This window comes from Morone saxatilis, unplaced genomic scaffold (assembly GCF_004916995.1).
Source record: "Morone saxatilis isolate NCDOM2014 unplaced genomic scaffold, NCSU_SB_2.0 Contig5, whole genome shotgun sequence".
Lineage (NCBI taxonomy): Eukaryota > Metazoa > Chordata > Actinopteri > Moronidae > Morone > Morone saxatilis.
In genome coordinates this window covers 10,573,860-10,593,804 of record NW_023340095.1, presented here as the reverse complement: position 1 = coordinate 10,593,804, position 19,945 = coordinate 10,573,860, and the positions used below count along the sequence as shown (strand labels likewise).

General features: G+C 37.8%; 1 protein-coding gene across 1 annotated transcript in view; it reads left to right on the top strand.

Moving 5' to 3' along the window:
• Positions 1–19,945, top strand: part of erbb4b (erb-b2 receptor tyrosine kinase 4b) — a 293,042-nt gene that overhangs the window by 181,386 nt on the left and 91,711 nt on the right. The window contains 4 exon segments of the mRNA XM_035677324.1: positions 7,525–7,551; positions 7,554–7,608; positions 7,610–7,650; positions 12,128–12,193. Of these exon segments, the coding sequence (XP_035533217.1) occupies positions 7,525–7,551; positions 7,554–7,608; positions 7,610–7,650; positions 12,128–12,193 (189 nt within the window).

The window sequence follows — 19,945 nt, the reverse complement described above, 5'->3', positions numbered from 1 at the left end:
ATTGAAAATAAGCAAGGATGCCCCCCCCCCCCCATAATCATTTTGTCATGATTTTATTTTTTCCCCTTCTCATCTTTAAGCAGATGCTTTGCCTTGCTCGGATATAATTCCATAATCCCTAAATCTCAGCAATTTTTCATAAAGACTCATAGGAAACAATTGCATGAGGGATGGGCCAAATTTAATCAGCAGCCTGTGAATGCAATTATCTTGGCGGAGGAGAGGCGTATGTTTGGGGGATGGGGGCCATGGCCGACGCCCCCATGTCATCTACTATACCTCAGCAAAGATCTCAACAACATTTCTCCTTCAGAATGACACAAAGGATAAAAAAACACATGTTATTTAAGATTAGAACAATGCAATTCAAAGATTGAATATTGGCATAAAAATACTGTTCTTGACAACTTTAATCCAAACCCAATGTTAATCAAATTCAGTTGTTATTTGTGAGGGGTATTTTGCACGACACAAAAGACAGAAAAATAAACAGTGCTTATTTTTTGTGTGTCGAGATGTAAATTATCAGATAGTTCAAGAAGTTATTACATTGCCACTTATTGACAAGTACCTTTTTCAGACCTTAATAATTTTCTGTATTTCATGTCCAATGTTTAGTTTCTTATTTAACTTTTTTTTTTCTCAGCTACCGCTATACATACAGGCAGTTATTTATTATTCTGTTCCCTCAAAGACAGTCATTTTTCTCATGTCCTCATTTTCCCTTTGTTTTTAACAGTTTAATAAACAGACCAAACCTTTCTCAATACAATTTATGTATTTTTCACTGCCGTATCTTTTTTTTAAATTGTGATTGTCTTTTCAAACTGCCTTTATAGGATGTTTTCCATCCAAACACTAGACTGTCAGGCAGAGAAGGCTTTAAGTTTGAATTAAATAACAGTCCTTGATGAGACTGAGAGTATCACATTCAGTTTTGTTTTTTTTTATTAAAAAGGAAGAAGTTGTTTACGATACCCAAAGTTACAGTGTGCACGTGATGCTGCACACGTGATGCTGCACACTTGATGCTGCATAGTGCCACGGCCACTCAGCCATGAATGTCAGTCACCATGTTAAAATTAAATGTGCATTTAATGTGTGAGGTCCCTCCATATTCATATGCAGATACACAGGCAGACACGTACTGTACATACTGAACATATGTACTCATGAAGAAAACACTTTTCTATGCCTTTGTGTTTCTCTCTTTTCAATCTTTAATAGCTCCCTTTTCCCAACATGGTGCCATCCAGTTGTTTTGGTCTTACTTTCTCTCTTTGCTTTTGCCTTTGCCTTTTCATTTCTTTCTTATACCAACCCAACAATACAAGACCCATACACACACACACACACTGCCCACGCTGCTGCTCTTGACCGCAGTGTGTTCAGAGACAGTCAAATCCCAGTGCTGCTATCTCTCTGGTGAACCTCTCGTGAAGGGCTTTTATGTAGGCGAATTAATGCAGTTGTTCTTTTCAGGTCAATAGTTAAACACATAAAAGTGCAATTACATTTGAATGGGTACCACCACTTTGCTTGGGGACTGCGATAACAGTGTTAAAATTGCATGCCATTCCTGTGGGAGGTGCTCCATCCATTGACCTTAGAGGAGATATGAAGTTTGTGATGCATGTTGTGATACATTTCACACTATAGAAATCATATTAAGGAATTCATTGGTTACTTGATATTTAATTTTACTTATTCTTATATTCCTATGTATGGAAAGTTAGACCAGATAGGAGAGCATTATAATCATCAATCCTGCCTAGATATAAAAGTGTTGCTCAGAAAGAAAATGTTCTAGGCGTTGAAGTCAAATTCGGAGTCAAAAATGACACCAAGGTTTTTTGCCTGTTGGCTAAGGATATGTCCTAGATAATTTCATTTTGTTGGCAGTTTCTCTCTCTGAGCCTTAGAACTTAATAGAAGTAATATTTCAGTTTCGTTGACCTGTAAAACGCTTTGTGACATCAAGGCAATAATATCTAAAATACACTCTAAAAGAGCATCAGTTGGTCACATGTCATTGGGGAACTGCCACATGAAGCTGTGTTCCACCAGCATAGCCATGGAAGAGATTTAACCAGATCCAGTGGTATTTTTAACTTTAAAATCGCCATCTTCACCGGAGACTACTCAGCCTGTAAAAACAGTTGTATAATGTCTTCTGTAACTCTGGAAGGCTCTTACCAAAGAATTTGACCTATACTAGGTACTAAGAGGTAATATATTTCGTCTTCCACTGCTTCAGTTTTGACCCGTCTTTTTTAAATCTGTCTCCTGTTAGTCCCTTAACTTTTTTCAAAGTTCTGAAGTAGTGGTCCTAGGACTGACCCTTGTGGAACCCCATACTTTATTTGTTTTGAGAGATGATCATCTCTCAAGGCAAAGAAGTCTCTGTTATAAGGATAAGAGAGAAAAACTGTTATATTAAAGCCAGTATGTTCCCTCAGACTATTTAAAATACTTACTAAGTTACTAAGTTAATACTAAGTTTTTTTCAATGTTCAATGGGGTCAAATCTTTCCACAAGCATAGAATAATTTGGAAAAGATTTAGCAAATATTTGTCATACAAAGTGCATGCAAACACACAATCTCTCTTTTTTATTTCTATGTGTACATTACAGTTTTTATGCTCACTATAGCTATAGCTACATGCATAGACACGCTGATGATCTTATTTCTTTACTAATCTTTCATGCCTGTGTACAGGCACAGTCTTTCACCTACATGCAAGTACAGATATACACACATGCAAACACAAATACACACATACACTTTACATCTGGGATCTGCACGCATTTCCTTGGCAACAGTGGGGACAGGAGGGCAAGGATGGAACTGTGCAGCAGCAGCAGATGATGGATGGGAGGGGAGATCACCTATTTGTAGAGCAAAGGCAGAGATTTGCTGTCCTGACATCTCCTGTCGGCAACCGAGCAACTCAGAGCACAGTGATTGACGCAGCGCTGTGTGGCAACATGAGCAGCGTCTGAAAATCCAGGAAATGTCTTCTCTTAAAGCTTATTGTTGGTTGTTTATTAAGGTTTTTATTAGAGTTGGTTCAAGCATGTGTTTCTTTTTTCAGTAGGAGTGCTGATGGTGCATGAAGAGGCTGTGGTCTCGAGTCAGTTTCATCAAGCAGTTCGATTCACTAATTCATTAATTATCTAATCAACCTTTGCAGCCATATTTTAGACACTCTTTACATTTTCTTTCTTTCTTTCTCATTATTTTTTAGTAGCCATCATCTATCATGACAGATGAACACTCATACTGATGGATGATGGCTGATAAAATACATGTCATGCATTCCCCCATCATCTAACATCAATCACCCCAAGTCATTTATTCATCATCTATCCAAACAGCGTTTGCACATTCTTTAATTTGCCCAATCATTCACTCACTCATTCTTTAATTTATTCCACTTTTGTTGTACGAGAAGTGGTCCAGTCCAGTCAGCAGCCTGGAAGGTTTTTTTTCTTGTTGCACTCTTTCTGTCTTTTTCGCCTCCCTATAGAACTACTTTTCTACACTTTCATTTTGTCCTTCAATGCTGGATCTGTAGTTGAGAAGGGTGCTGATGTGACATAGTGAGATACAGTAGCTATTGTAATTGTTAACAAGCTTATTTTGAATAACAGAAACTGCACAGTACCAGTAGTTGACATGCAGTAGCTTCATGATGCTTTACAGCCAGGCTTCCTAGTTGTACAGTTTCTCTTTTTTTTAACAGATAGCTTCCCAGTACATAGTTTTCTATTGTTTGCCACTGAATCAGTCACTGCTAAAGTGTCTTTCTCAAGTGATTCATAATAACAATTGCAGAGGGACGACAGAGTAATGCTGACATTCCCCACCCACATTTTCCCAGCTCTTCAAATTAGTGACCTTCTGGTTACAAGATAAAGCAAACTGGTAATTTAATTGATGCTCAAGGCACGTATAGTAATGTTGGCCTCATTACTCCTAACCCTGAGCCATGTGTGCAAGTGTATGAGTGTGTGTTTGTGTGTGTGTGTGTGTGTGTGTGAATTATTTTTTGAGCATGCTTCCTTCTGTGTGTGGACTGTATTTGTGCACTCATATCTTATTCTGGCATTTCTGCCCGTCTGTATGTTGAGTGCAGCCTAGCAACAACTTTAGCCTTCCACTGCTGCTGGGGTGTACAGCAGGATCTGTGCCCCTAGCATTTAGCCTCTTTGACCCAGAATGCATCCTCATTTCCCACAGAGTTTCTCCCCTCTGTTCCACTGAGCTGATAACAGTGCTGAGCCGAAACCAAGTTGAAGCTCTCAGAGTCAATAAGACAATACAGTGGAGACCCAGGGTAAAATCCCATGTCCCACTGCTAGAGGAGACAAGAAACTCCTCTGTCTTTCTGATTGAATACCTGTCTATCTACTGTAATTGCCTGACTGTTTGAGTGTCTTTCTGAATCTCTTGTTGCCTTTCTATCTTTCTATACTATCCAGCTGACTGTGTCTGCTCTTACTTATGAAGCCAATATGTTTTTCTTTGTGTGTATATACCTGGCCTGAAGAGGGACTGCAGTTAACATATCGAGTGAATGTGTTTCCTTGTATGTATTGATGGTTCAGCACATGGATCTTCTTCAAGAATAAATACTATTGGGGATATTCGATAATGCAGCCCTCCAACACTGGAGCAAGTCAACCATTTATTACAGCTTTTCTGTTGTCCTACATATTTCTTCATTAAACCATCCACACAACACGTATTAATTCTCTCTCACTAACTCATTAATATGCCTTTTTTCTGATCATTGGTTTGCTATTTGCCTCCCAGTCTTAATCAAACCCATCCCCACACTGCAATAAAGAAAAAAAATATCACAACAAGCACTTACCATCAAAATAATTGCCTGCATACATTTGTTCTGCCTCCCTGAATTTCATATTGTTTTCCTCCAACGGTCATGCAGCCTGATACTGAAGATTGCTGCGCCTTTTGAAGCCATACACTCATTCAGAGAAAGCTTGGAGTTGCTCTCGGGACAAATCGGGAGGGGAGGGGGTAGTTTGGAAACACGAGCTGTAGCTACGTGAACAAACTAATTAAGACATTTTCTCTACCCACTAAACAATCAACAACAGGATTTAACCGTTGATCTCCCCCTGGCCACCAACTGCACACCAACCAAATGTGCAAGCCAAGCATTTACTTGTAATGAAAGAAAGGCCTGCATGAGTTTTGCATGTTATTGTACGTATTATGTAATATCTGTTAATTATTCATATCTTGTTGACAGGCCATGGGAAATACTCCTGGGAAAAGCACCAGCAAGGAGCCAATTAAACTGTTATCCAGCATCTTGAACTTTGTCATGTCACACTTGCAAATTAGTGTGTTGTGTGTACAGTACATATCCAAATGCACCATGAGTGTGAGAAGCATTAGAAGATGGTGAAGCCTTCTGGATAGTGTTGAGGATCACTTGTTGTGACAGCTGGGATTAGTGGGAATGCCTTGTTTCACTTGTCAACCACACATATGAATCCTGGAAATTCTTTTTGGCTCAGTTGATACCCATTAAGAACAACTCTTTTGCTTACATATCCAGGTTATATCCATAAAAAACTATGTTTGTAGCCTTGTGTGATGAACATGGCTCAAGTTGGAACATGTAAGGACACATTGCCTTGAGTCTAATTGTTCTAATTTTTAAGTCACTATACTACTTGTTTGCTAAGTCTAATGTCCTAATGTCTGTCAGGAAGTCACATGCAGATGAGCAAGCCTCGTCTCTGGTTTCAGTGCTACACAATGGTCAAAGGACAATGATTTTCAAGGTGTAAGATTTAAAGAAAATCATAAACGAATACAACAATACATTGATTAAAAAATTTATGTGGCTAATTGTGCAGCATTGTGCTGCATTTTACCATTGTTAAGTAAAGATATCAGGGTCAAATGGTGGTGTTCAGATCGTTTTAAAACTGCATCTTGCTTACTTTATTTACATATAGATTGTGCTCTAGTTAAGACATGTATCCATTCATTCATTCATTTAACATTATTGAAAAAGTACGTACATTTATAAAGACTTTCAAAGCCCAGCGGAGCCGATGTGAACAGTGCCTAATTATGTCTTGGATATGTTTACACCTAAATCTGGTATATTATGGCTCCAACCAGCCAGTATGAAGGTGAATGCCTGGAGCGTGTACTTGTATCTTGCTTAACCAGGGTTGAGATGTCCTGCTGGTGTTTTTGTCATAATAACTGCTTTGCTTTGTCTGTTGGTTTGTCCACTGCCCTACTTTGCCAGCAGCATCCCATTGTGCAAACAATTTGAATTTGAGACGCGGCCTGCTCCTAGCCGAGCGATATCCCTCCTGTGGTGAGAGGCAGGATTAATTTCTCTCCCTAGCTCCCACCGCACATGCAGAAAGATAGAGAGGGGGAGCTGAGATTGGGGGGTGTGGGCTTGTACAGGTAATACCACCACTACCTATTATCTGAGGAGTATCATTTAATCGGGCCTTTGTGGGACGATATTGTATTTGGCTGTTTCTGTGTGGTGCTGGCAGGGCGCCTCATGTATGATAATGTGTCTCATCGGTTTCAGCCCTGTGTCAGTAATCTGTTTGTAGGGAGATAGAGAACACACAAGCTCTGTAAATAATGCAAATCTGCTACTGGGCTTCATTCTGTCTTTCTTTCCTGCCATCCGTCTCTCTGTGGCTTTCTCCCATCTTTATTTGTCTCTCTTTCTTTCTCTTTCCCACTCTTTCTCTCTCACATAAAAGTCAGGATTAGGCATTCTCTAAACTCCTGCACAACAATAATCACAACCATCCCCTGTATCCAATCATTCAGGAGACCATGTGTGTGTGTGTGTGGTTGTTGTGTTGTGTGTTGTGTGTGTGTGTGGGGGGGGTCAATCATTGACAAACGATTGGCTTTTGACAGGTGAGCATATTAGTGATGACAAATACAGTGATTTTTTCCAACCACCTTGATGAAATAAAATTACAAATTTTAGACTGCTGTCCCTTAACTGGGGCTTTAAATCCTCTTGGATTTTGTTTGTGATGGTGTGAGGCATAATTGATGTCTGTCGCTCACCAGTGTGGAAGAGAAGAATGAAAAGAAATAACAAAATGGGAAAAGACAGAAGTTGTGATAACAGCAATAATACACAGTCTTTGTGTCATATTGCTCCACAACAACCATTATCAGATGTGCAGTTCTCAAAGACAGTCCGCTCAAAAACCAAACCCAACCCCTCTCTTCCTCAGAAAAGGATAAATGCCTATCCAATCTATCCTCAAGTATGTTAATAGATTTTGACTTGAACGATCAGTGCGTGGCCATGTCAAGTTGTTAATTATAAAAATGATCAGCGAAAAAAGCTGCAATTAAAAAATGCATCAGGACCTGGTAGCAGAATTAGGTGCATCCTCCCAGGCAGAAACAGTTAAGTACCAGGAAACCAGCTGTCGTGGCATCTGTATTGACTGAGATGCTCTCTCTCTCGTCTCCACAGAATCCTTGAGTGGAGGCGTGTATGTTGACCAAACAGTTTCCTGTGTCATGCAGACACGATCCATTGGCAGGACATTGTCAAAAATACGGATGCACCCTGTGTGGGTGCCACCACACAGTGTCACATGTAAGTAACTCAACAAATTACATAGACAAGAAGTTTGATTTGACGTTTAATCTTTATTTACAGGAAATGTTTTACGAGAGCATTGCTGTATCTCTTACACTTATATGTTTCAATGAAGCGAAAAATAGAATTAAGCAGAAAAATAAATGCTTCTTTCTTGACATTGACAAAACCTGGCAAAGGAAGTGAATCACTTCATAGCAATTTTTCACAATTTGTGTAGTTCCCTCAGAGTTATTTTTATCTGACTGGAACAATATACAATATTCCCCAAGAGATCATTCTGGCTTGCTAGGATCCACAGGTGACACTGTGAATCTATGGAGCGGTCATTTGTAGCTCAGTGGTCATACTGGCAGTGCAAAGTGCAGTCCAAGGGTAGGAACTTTGGGTGTCCTTGTTTCCTTGAATAAAATTACCAACCAGGTCCACTTGGACCTCAAGGATGAACTGATTAGAATTTGGTGGTAAAAATCAAGGCCATTGTGACCTCCACAAAACAAATATTTGGCCGTAACTGGCCATATGGTGACACTCTTTGGGTGACTGTGACTTCAAAAAGAATTTTAACTTTGAAAACACATTTTTGGTTCGATTACATAAATTGGTGCGTTATTTATGATAACATTTCACACCAGAATGTTTAATAAATATATTGGATGAAGGTGATGACATGTTTTACCCAAAAGTTCAAAAGGTCAACTTCACTGTGACATTATATGGCCTTGAAAAACACTATTTTGGCCAATTTTTCACACCACGCTCCTACCTGTAAATCTAAAGGTGACCGTGCATTCGCTGTTTTAGCGTAACATTTGTGGAATAGTCTTCCCCATTCAAAATCAGATTCACTGAATCTGTGACAGTTTTAAGCCCCTGCTCAAAACCCACCTCTACAGGCAAGCTTTTTAATAGATATCCTTGTTTGTTTTGTCCTCTGCTGTCTCCTTTTAATTATCCTCCCTTTTGTTTGATCTACCTTTGTTTGTTTACATGCTTTATGTTTGTTTTCCGTGTGTTGTTATGTTTATTTATTTGTTGTTTGGAAAGCACTTTGGATCTCTGTGTCAAAAAGGTGCTATATAAATAAAGTTTTACTTACTTACTTACTTACTTACTTACTTACTTACCTTAACCCAGGAAAGAAGGGAGATTGTGAGCATATTTCACAGTTGGTCAGACACTGAATTGGTGACACTTGTGACCTCAAAATAGGCTTTTAGCTGTAATTTAATTTGGTGATTCCAGATTTAGGCACATGTTGACTGGGACAACATAATGAGTAAACAATAACTCAGGATACAGACTTTCAACTTTCCATTCCGCCTTTCACTCTCTGCTTCATTCTGAATTTCAAGCATCCTCAGAATCACATGACCGCAAACAACTGTATTGGAGTGCGCCTAGCTAATCGTGATCCTGTGCGTGAGTGAGTGAGAGAGTGAGTAAGTAAGTTTCACCTACAGCTAATAGAGACCTGTCGCATCTAAAAATGCAAGAAGAAAATGAAGGTACCAAATTTTGTATAGCTATTCTCTATGAGAATCTATCTTTGTTAATCAAGTGCATGTGTAATGTATATTCATTGGAATCAAACATATGTGTCATCACTATAGTGACTTCCGTTTAGCCAAAAGGTAGAATTTGTTTTGTGTTGTGTTTATTCACCATATATATTATATGAGACTTCTTGTTTGCAAAAGCTTGAAAATTGTTTTCAATTTCCTATATTTTTATTGCAATAAATAAACAACAAATATTGTTTGTAGTGTTGCTATATTTCATAATTTGTTTCATGGCACATTTTCTTTTCAATTATTTTATAAAAAACTTTTATTTCCCTCACTGGGCCAGGTGAAGGCTGTCTTCTTTTTACTTAGGAGACTTAGAAAAGATAAAACCTATCAGCTGTGATTGCTTAAATAATCTTGATTGAAAGGATCACCAGCTCTACCTGAAGGTTCCTGGCACTCCAATTAATAGCTCTGAGCATACTCAAAATTAGGCTCTGAAAGATATACCCACAGCCATTCTTGTAATTCTTAAGTCTTTCATAAAGCAGTAAAGGTGGGTATGTTGTGACATGAAAAATGGCCAAAGGAGACCCCACTTCTTAACCTGCTCCATTCACAACAAGTTGACTGAGTGTGAGCAGCAAAACATTGTCATCACAAAATCACCCCTTGACCCCATTCTGTCACTCTGCTTACCATAACAATCCGCAATGATTGCTCACTCACATCCCATTAATGCCCTACTGTAGCCAGCTGGAAGAAATGTTAATAAATGCTTAGAATTATGACAGGATTTAATAGGGTGAAATAAACATACTTAATCTGCCAAGAGGCAGGGGATGATGGTTTAGGTGGTTGTGAAGTAAAGATGCATTAAGTCACCTCTTCTGACTTTTTTCTGTTCATTCACCAACTTAACCTCTTAACACGCTTTGTTTGTTATCAATTTAGTAGTCAAGCTGTTTGACATTTAAATCTGTTTTTCCTTTATGCTGCCTCGTCTCGTTTGTCTACAAATACAAAATTACATCATGAAATGCATTATCATTATGGAACTAGCCATTTGATTTCTTCTCACAGCACTGTCAGAAGGCTTCAATTGCAGATTAACAGCTCCAAGCATTGATATTCTGCTCAATCACCCTCCTTTCTGCAGCCCTGTTAGCCCTGGATCGACCCTTACTCCTGTGCAAGTCCTATACTCCAGCGAAAGATTAAGATCTCCAAAGATGTAATCCACAATAGAGAACTTAATCTCTATTTCATTCTTTGAGGGGACACAAGTTCTATGTTGTTATTACTTATGACTTGTGTACTTATGTACACATGAGTACACTTATGATCAGTGCCACAGTTATTGTGTTTATTCTTTCCTTTAAAAAACAAGAATAAAAGCAATTTTAAAATCCATGCCCTATTGATTAAATTGAATTTCCACATCTGTATTTTGCTCAACACCAGCCCTGTTATGACAGCATTCTTGACATTTTAACCTTCGGGGGCCGTTTTAAGAAAGCTGTAAAAGATTATGGTGCAGGAAGAGGGGAGGAACAGGTTTATTCTAGGTCACTGAAAATGTATAAGTGGAGAGAGTGAAGACCTTGGACACTAAATGAAAACTCTTTGGCTTGACTTCCCAGGGCAACAGAGATATATCTAAGGGCAGCATAGGTTTTGCAAACTTGGTACTGTCAGACAACCACTTATGTTTGGCAACGTGTATTATTATCCTGTTTTATATGCTGCTTTTCATACATTCAAGGCTGCTCACCTCTCTTTCTCAAGCAATGTCAAAGTGCTATTTTGAGATTAACAGGCTGGAGAAACATAGAAATACAGAGGGACAGACTGGAAAACGACAAAGAGAGATAGGAATAGACATTAAGTGAAAGAGAATCACAAAGGAGTGATGAAGCAGCGAGGGGTACATTGAGGATGAAAGAGATGAAATGTGTGGTGGAGAGGGGCACAGATGAGGAAGAAGAGGAGGGCAGAGGATGGAGAGGCTCGTGTTGGGGAATAGAGTCAGTCTCGATGCTAATAGCTCTCATCTGGAGAGGCTGATGGACAGAGGACAGCACTTCTGCACTTATCCAGGCTCACTTCCCCCGCAGTCAATTACTAGACAGTCAATTAAGTCCTCCAAAAAAGCCAGAAAGGCACTGGCTGAAGCTCTGAGGGTACGATGCTGCTTTCTGCTGCTTTACTGCTTTTATCTCAACCTCATTTGTTCTGTTTTTGTGCTGGACTGATTTAGAGTGAAGTGACATAAAGAGTTTATTTTCACAAAACAACCTGTGCCAAGGTTTTTCAAGTTTTGACTGGAGCATCATGTACCAGTCAGGGGAGATGCTGTGTTGTTGCTAAAAGACTGCAAGGTTCATTATTCCCTTGCATAATAAAAAGAATACCTCGATAAACACATGGTTGCATTTTAGTTTAAGTGAATGTTGAAAAATTACAATCAACTTGTAAGGGTAGAAACAGTAATTTAAATAAATAAATTAATTAACATATCATCATCCTTATCATGATCATAAAATTAACTACTCACCAGTCCTGTGAAGTATTCAAGTACCTACATTTCTTGCAGATTGTGTTTATTATGTCAGACTCTAATTATAATAAATATCAAGCATTCACAAAGGACTTGAAATGCACCAATAAGTAAGTCTTGTATCTTAAGAGAAACACTTAAAGTAAATTTTAGAGAGCGAGACACACACACACACACTAGGTGCATTTAAAGGCAAGCCAAAGGAACAGCCACATCCTGCTCACTATTCAGATCAATTTGGGCTTCAGTGAAGTGCTTGATGGCACACAGACTCAGCTAACCGCCTCTAGCCCATGCCCATTTTAAGGTTCAACTAATATGGATATTTGAAGGCTGATACTAATCATACTTTTTAAGTAACCATTAGAAATGCCAATCATCCCTTTCCTTGTTAACTTGTGCGCAGGTCAGAAGTGCCATCGTTCCTGTAATGGCCGTTGCTGGGGACCAAAAGAAGACCAATGTCAAAGCTGTAAGTATGCTACTATCAACTGAAAATACATCACATGACCTTTTAGAGGCATTCTCTCAATGACATGTAGTGTAGTTTCAGATTAACATGAAATTGCTAATAAGGTTTTTTATGTCTATAAAAAAAATTGTGATCAAAAGTATGAACTAAACTGTATCTAACTAATGTAGTTGTGACATTTACATTTGTCAAAGATGTGTGACTTGCCTGGGAAAATCAGTAATTCATATGTATTTCAAGATGAATGGGAAATAATATGATCACATAAAATCATCTGTTGAGTTTTAGCCGGTACTAAAAAGCATAGTGTTTTAATCTACTCTTATCTGTTCTGACAAATCCGAACCAGAAAAGAATTTTCAGTATGCCACTCAGAGATAAGATCAAATACTGGCAATGGTTTCCCCTTCAAGTGATTTTTCCTAATAATATAAAAAAAATAACTATGCTAATATAACCCCAGTTAAACATAAGTCAAGATCAACTAAAACCATGTACAGACACACAAAAAAATGTCATTAGATTTATCTATTCAGCCTGCTACTTGAAAGCATGGAATCAAAAATTAAAGCACAGTGTTCAGCATTTGTTTCAGTATGCTGTTTGCTTCACCATGATTGGCTCATTCCCTGCTGTGTGGTTGATAACATGCAATCATATTCATTCAGATTTAGATTAATTTCTATAGTCCCAGTTTATGTTACTTCACTAATCTAGTTAGATAATTCATATCGAGAGAAGTAAGTGAGGTGTAAGGTTTCAGGCAGGTTTCAGCCTTGTAAATGTGCCAACAGGTATTCACAAGCCCATAATGGCTGCGGAAATACCACCACCTCTAGTGCACACATAAACACACACACACACACACACACACATCAACACCCAACAAAATTTTCAGACTCCCAACACATCTACCACAAACCCTCCTGCTGGGACCTCCCACCCTTCATACCAGCTAATGGCAGCTGGGAGAGAGTGTGAGAATCATACACTACTGAGTCCATCAGCAGGGGAGAGCTCCGTGGTATTCCTTCCCTTTCAGTCATCTTTCCTGGGCTCTCAGGTTTTGTTTCAGTGTCTATCTCTTAAGCTCTACAAATTTAGATGTCTCTGTCTGCCTTTCTTTCTCTCTCTGTCTTTCTCTATCTCTCTCTCACACACACACACCTGTTTGCGCAAAGGACAATGAACAACACAAATAAGTATGCAGACACACACATACACACCTACAAACACTAACACATAGCCAAAGCAAAATTAATAAGGTATGTATAAGAGCTGCCAACCAACTGGCTTAAACCAAGGAATAAAAGGAATAAATGTAATTTTGCTTTTGCGCCTTAATGTTCTCATTCTCTTAACTAAACCACATAAAAGGTAGCTTGTCATCGCCTTCCAAATGGACCAATATCAGTGCCTTTTAAAACCCATGGCCATTACAAGAATTTGATTTTTTTTCATGTAACACCACTATGTTTAAGGATTAGGTTACGTTTAGGTAATGAATCAACTTGCCTTTATGGCTATGGTTAGAAGAAAAATGACTTGATAAAAACCAATTCTGAATGGGATCTACCATGAAGCTTTGACATGAGATCATTGAGCTCTCATCTATAATCTCTCTAATCAGTCTGCTGTCACAGATACTAACACTTTCTATACATCCATCCATTTTTCATCATCCTTCCATCGTTGTCTAACACACCACTTCACCATCTCTACAAACACACATGGGGAAGCTTGATCTTTAATATGACCATGTTTGACTTTTCTGTAGTGGATCAGAACATACACAGAACATATATCACACACTGAAACTTTAAAACCTAGAAAACTAGAAATACAGAACATTTTCATGTTCATGCTGACAGAAACTCACATACATTTTTTCCTCCCTCCATTAAATATCTGTTTTTCTCCTCCCTCTTCCAGTTTGATTGCACTAACCTCATCAATTTCCTCCTCTCTTTCCATCACTCTGTGCACAGACCACTTCATCTATGCCTTCCAACCCTGGCATGTCTCATCGTATTTGTTTTGCGGTCGCGATCTCATTAAGATAATGAGAAATGAACTGTTTGACCAGGACCTGTTAACATCACATCACAGACCAGCCCCCGATAAGCCCTGGTCCTGTCTGTCTGCCTCGTTTTAGCCGTTATCACTATCTCGCTATCTTCATCCTTACGTGGATGTCATGATTCATCCCTCTTCTGCCTTTTTTCTCACAACCTTTAATTTTATTGTGCTGAAATACACAGAATGAATAAGTGTAAAAATGTCAGATGAAAAATGACTTCAAAGATGCTTTTTGTGACATTTTCATGAATAATTATTCAACTGTCTCAAAATCAACAATAAACAGCAGCTTTTGGTGTCAGCACCTCAGGGGGGAAGTGAATACAGTCAAGAAGAAAATTACAACTCAACACAATTCTTGGTACTGCAAATCACAGATATATAGCAGTAGCGGAGTGTGCCCCTAAAAGTAGATGAAGAAAGTTTTTCCTAGAAGTAGATGAACAAATCTAAAGTGCAGTCTGGGGGCTGTTGTGGATTATATAAGCACAGCCTTGTATAGCTGAAAGTGGGATCATTGTTTTCTTCATCAGATGCTTCCTTAGTTATTTTAGTTTTCTATAAAAACATGCACGATAATGTCAGTATGGAACATCACACATTGCTTTTATTTAGTTTAATGATTTACAATAGATTTGAGAAATTTAGAAAAAGAACAACATTCTTGGCTTGAACATCCTTAGATTAGAACACAGGTGGACCTACTAACATGATGTAAACACAACACTGATATATCACCACCTTTTAAGTAGTAGTATGGCAAACTTGATAATAAATACTGTAGTTGCAACCCTTTTCACATTTTTACATTGTTTTCATACTATATAAGTACATAGCCAATAATACAGTCACCACATACTGTATCATACTGAAACTGAGACAATTACTAAACATTAAAGCAGTAATGCATACTATAAGGTCCAGTGTGTATGATGTAGTGGCATCTAGTAGTGTAGTTGCAGATCACAACTCCCTTGCTTCAGCTTCCCCTCCAAGCCTGAAAAGAAAACTAATGTAGGGGTCTGCAAAACGTCCGAAAAACACCAATGCTCCGATATGTCCCCTCTGGGCTACTGTAGAAACATGATGGTTCAACGCGGCAGACACCATAGAAGGCAACCGGCAGTATCTGTAGATATAAAAGGCTCATTCTAAGGTAATAAAAACAATCCTATGATTCCTATATTTAGGTGATTATACACTAATGAAAACATATGCATATTATATTCCATTTCTGCCAATAGATCCTCCTAAATGTTACACACTGGACATTTAAATGAGTTTATTTGTATTTTACTTGTTTCATTTTTCCACAAAAACAAACATAATAATTAACGTCTTTATTGAAGCGAAATCTTGTTAGTATGAAAGACAATTGAAAGACTGTGTTTGAACTGTATTTTAGTCCTTTACAGAGTGCAAAAAATTGCAAATATAAACACCAGCCATCTAACGATCTGTCCTGTCCTTTACAAACACTTTTGGCTCATCAGCTTGACTTTATAGATTGCAAAGAACTCCAAAGATGACAACTTTCAATAATGTCTGTAACAAAAAGGGATAAAAACATCAAGAAAATACAACGTGATCTTTAATCCACCTTTTAGGACCTCACATTTTCCTCAAATACTGTCTTATCACCCAAGAGCTTGTCTCTGAAATTAATTTTCTGTAAATTTCTCAATTCTCACATTGTGTCTTATTATTTCAAAACTAATTGAGTTTTCATTTGTCTTCCCTTTTCTCCTTTGAAATGTGCTAACTTTAACTCCATTCTATGCACAGTACATTGGCATATTATATGCTGTCGTGTTGTGATTAATTCTACATTAATTAGTTGTGTAATACTTCATAAATGCTATGTATAAGATACAGGCTATCAGTTTAAGGGTGATTAATTCATTCCTTTATTTAGTCCCTAATCTTAAATAACTTGTATTAACGTTTTACACATAAGAGTTTTGTTCAATTGCATTTGTTTAACAAAGCTAAATAAAATAAAATGTAAATATGTCACCTCAAAAGTTGGCTGGGATAAGAAAAATAATTTTGCTTCTGTCTTGCAACAAACGATTAGTCCACCAGAGAATATACAGCTTCAAAACATCCGTTTTCTTATTTTCTTGGCTTCACGTGGGACTTAGAAAAAAGGAAGACAAACATTTTTGATATAACAATAAAAAGATACTAAAGCAGCCAAATAAATACAGGCGACTACAAGTACAGAAATGGTTAAGTGGTTGGAGGTATTGAAGAGGAAATTCCAAATTTCTTACAGAAGTGTAAATGTGAAAAGATTATAATTGGGGGAAAAAAGAGAAAGAAAAATAAGACACAAAATAAATTCAAAGCGGGGAGGGGAAAAAACTGTATGTGCCCTGAGATGAGGAATTGCCAAGGCAGAGCTCAAGCCGATGTAGGGCAGGTTTTTATTTATTTTTTCCCCACCTCCCTCCTAGCTGTCCCTGCTTTCCCCTACTATAGGCAGCCCCAAGACCCGTTGGACGTTGCAGGCCTTGCGCAGGTCAGGTCCCTCTCGAGTCTTCCCCAAAAACAACACACAACAACCGAATTGTTGATTTGGACCAGTTCATAGAATAATCAAAAATGTTTCAAAAGTCTGAGATAAGATTTGAGATAACTTTATTAGATGTTTTTGTTTTTTGTTAGATATAAAAATATATCATCTGCAAATAGGCTGATTTTATGGTGGGAGTGTTTGGTTTATATTCCTGTATTATCATTGTTTTGACAAATAGAGGCTGCGAGGAGTTCGATGAAGATTGCAAAGAGTAATGGAGAGAGAGGACATGCTTGCCTTGTGCCTTGCTGAAGTTTAAAATGTTGGGAAGTGACATTGGTGATAACAGATGCAGGAGGTGTAGTGTTTTGACCCACTGAATGAACGACTCCCCAAAACCAAAGGCTTTTTTCGGCATCTAGTGATGTGATAATAGTGTTTAAGTTGTTTACTTGGAATGTGTTAATCAAACTGAAGAGGAGGCACATGTTGGAGGAAGAGTTTGTGCCCTTTATAAAACCTCCTATTGCCTGAATTATATAGGATATGACTGATTCCAATCTGTTAGTGAGTGCTTTGCTTATTATTTTGATATCACAATTGATTGGGCTTATTGGTCAGTTGCTAGAGATGAGTGTTAAGTCTTTGTTGGGTTTGAGAAGAGCTGAGATGAGAGTGATATTCATGTGTGGTGGTATATTTCCTGAAGATTTGATTTTGTTCATCATTCTGAAAAACAGTGGGCATATAAGGTGCCATTTATAGAACTCAGTAGGGTATCCATCTGAACCAGGTGATTTATTGTTAGGCATGAAGAAGAGAACTTTCTTGAGTTCTTGTGGAGTTATGGGTTGGTCTAGTGTTGGCCTGTTCTGTGGATAGTTTAGGGAGTTCAATGTTGTCAAGAAACAAGTGGATGCTTGAGGAGAGGCTTTCGTTGTTCCTCATAGTAATCTGGTTATTGTTATTTGGATTATGATTAGGGTTTCCATGTAGATCTTTGATTGCTGTTTTCAGTGTTTCTTATTTGTTTTGTTTAAACCGGTTGGCGAGAAATGTTTGTATTTTGTCATTACGTTTAGGTAATTAATGGATGATATATATATAGCAGAGAGCTTTGTAGCTTTTTGGGGATGAGTATAAAGTGTATTCTTTATCAGATGATTTCTTCGATCATCAATAATTGCCCAAATCTTTCATATAAGATTTTATTGGGTCTCAAGACTACCATGCCCTGTAGTTGTTTTCTGCATTGCATCTGTCTAGGTTTGGATTACGGACTGTGTTGAAGTCTTCTCCTATTATTATTATTATTGTTATTTTTGAATCAGAGAACTCCATAATACAGATACAGAATATTGTATGAAAGAAATTTGGGTTGTCATCATTGGGCCCATAAATGTTGGCTATTGTTATTTTCACATTCCTAATGTCTCCATTTATAATAACAAAGCAGTTTTGGTATAGAACATATTTATTTACCAGAATAGCAACACCTCACTTTTTGGAATTATATGATGCAGAATATATGGGGTTTGTCCAGTTAATTGTCCGTTTTAGATGTGCTGAGGGTGAGACAATGTTCACATTGTCCAGGGGTATTTTTTTAAATATATATTATTTATGTTGACACTCTTTTCTTCTTGGCAGTTTGGTAATAGTTGTCCTTCAATGTAAAGTTTAACAACCACCAGATATGTTCATTTGCTGTTTGAGGATGGGATATAGTACTTTCGGTAGTTCATTTATTTCTCTGTGAAAGTGATCACTGATGCCGTATGTTGTTCCTTTTAGCTCACGCCCCTTGCTCTTTACAAGTTATTTCTGCTGTCTGTATGTCGAGGACTTTCTCTTCAGTGTTTTGTTTTCTTTTTTGAATATGTCCATCTGAGAGTGTTTGAGCTCTGCATGGTCTCTCTAGGAAGTGAACTCTAAGCTTGTTTTGAGGTCTTTAATCTCCTGGTAGAGCATGCCGAGAACATCCAGTTATTTATTAACAGATTCGGGCTTCCTTTTTGCTGGTTGTTTTATATTTTATGTTTTTATATCATATAAGGACAGAGGGCCAGTGACTTCAACAGACAAAATGTGGTTAAGCGGTCACTTTGCGTTCTATAAACTTGTGTAGATTCTAAGTCAAATTTCCCTAGAAAGTGTTGGATTGCAAAAATAAAAAAATCCCATCTTTATTTATGAAGTTCTTTTGGAAACCATATGTGAAAAGCACATTTTAGCTCATGTAAATGGGAACTGAGAGTCAGTGGTTCCTGTGACTGATGCTGCTGTCCACAGCCTGTTCAAACTGAAGCTTCCAGGCATATTTTATGAGATGGATTCCTTTTGTATTTGTCGTTACTAGCCTGTTTTATTTATTTATTTTCCTGAAAGTGGAAGTTTAAAGCCAAATTGATCAAGAGTATTGCGTCACTCTTCTGGCAAGGTCATTTGTTTGACAAAGTGTCTTTTGAGTAAAGTAGGCTGTTTCATTTTAGCCCAGGCACCGTTAATGGAATGCCACTGATGGTACGTTAGACGTAGGGTGAAGTGAGCGTGTGTGTTTGCATGTGTGTTTGGCTGGTTGTCTGTGGGTTGTATCCATCACTCTGATAGTATCTTGTCACCACGATGCCCAAAGGGAAACAGCACACATAGAAACACTGTGGATTCAGACACTGAAGATGTTGTACACTAACATTGCTGCTTTACCCAAAAGTGAATACTGTGATCACGTACCATTTTAATCTTATGTAATGACATGTAAGTAATGATATGTGTGACTAATTTACTTTCTCTTATTTTTATCAGCAAGTCTAATTATAAAATAGAAGCTGAGTGATATAGGAAGTACATTCTTTTTTGTTTTCCTTCATCATTGATTGTTTTCAGCTTTGATTAGAAATGCTAGAAAGTTGTCATTTTGTGGTAGAGAATTCCCCACTACTAGATTTTATACACTCAAGGGAAGAAGAAAATATATCAGTGCATGTTGGTTTTCTCAGGAAAAGAAATCCAGATTTTTCACGAAGGATGGGATTTTGGGGGAGTGATAGAAGTACAAACTAACAAGTTGTGCAAATTACTGATCCTTAAAAGTTTAATTTCAGTTCAATTCAATTCAATTTTATTTCTATAGCGCCAATTCATAACAGAAG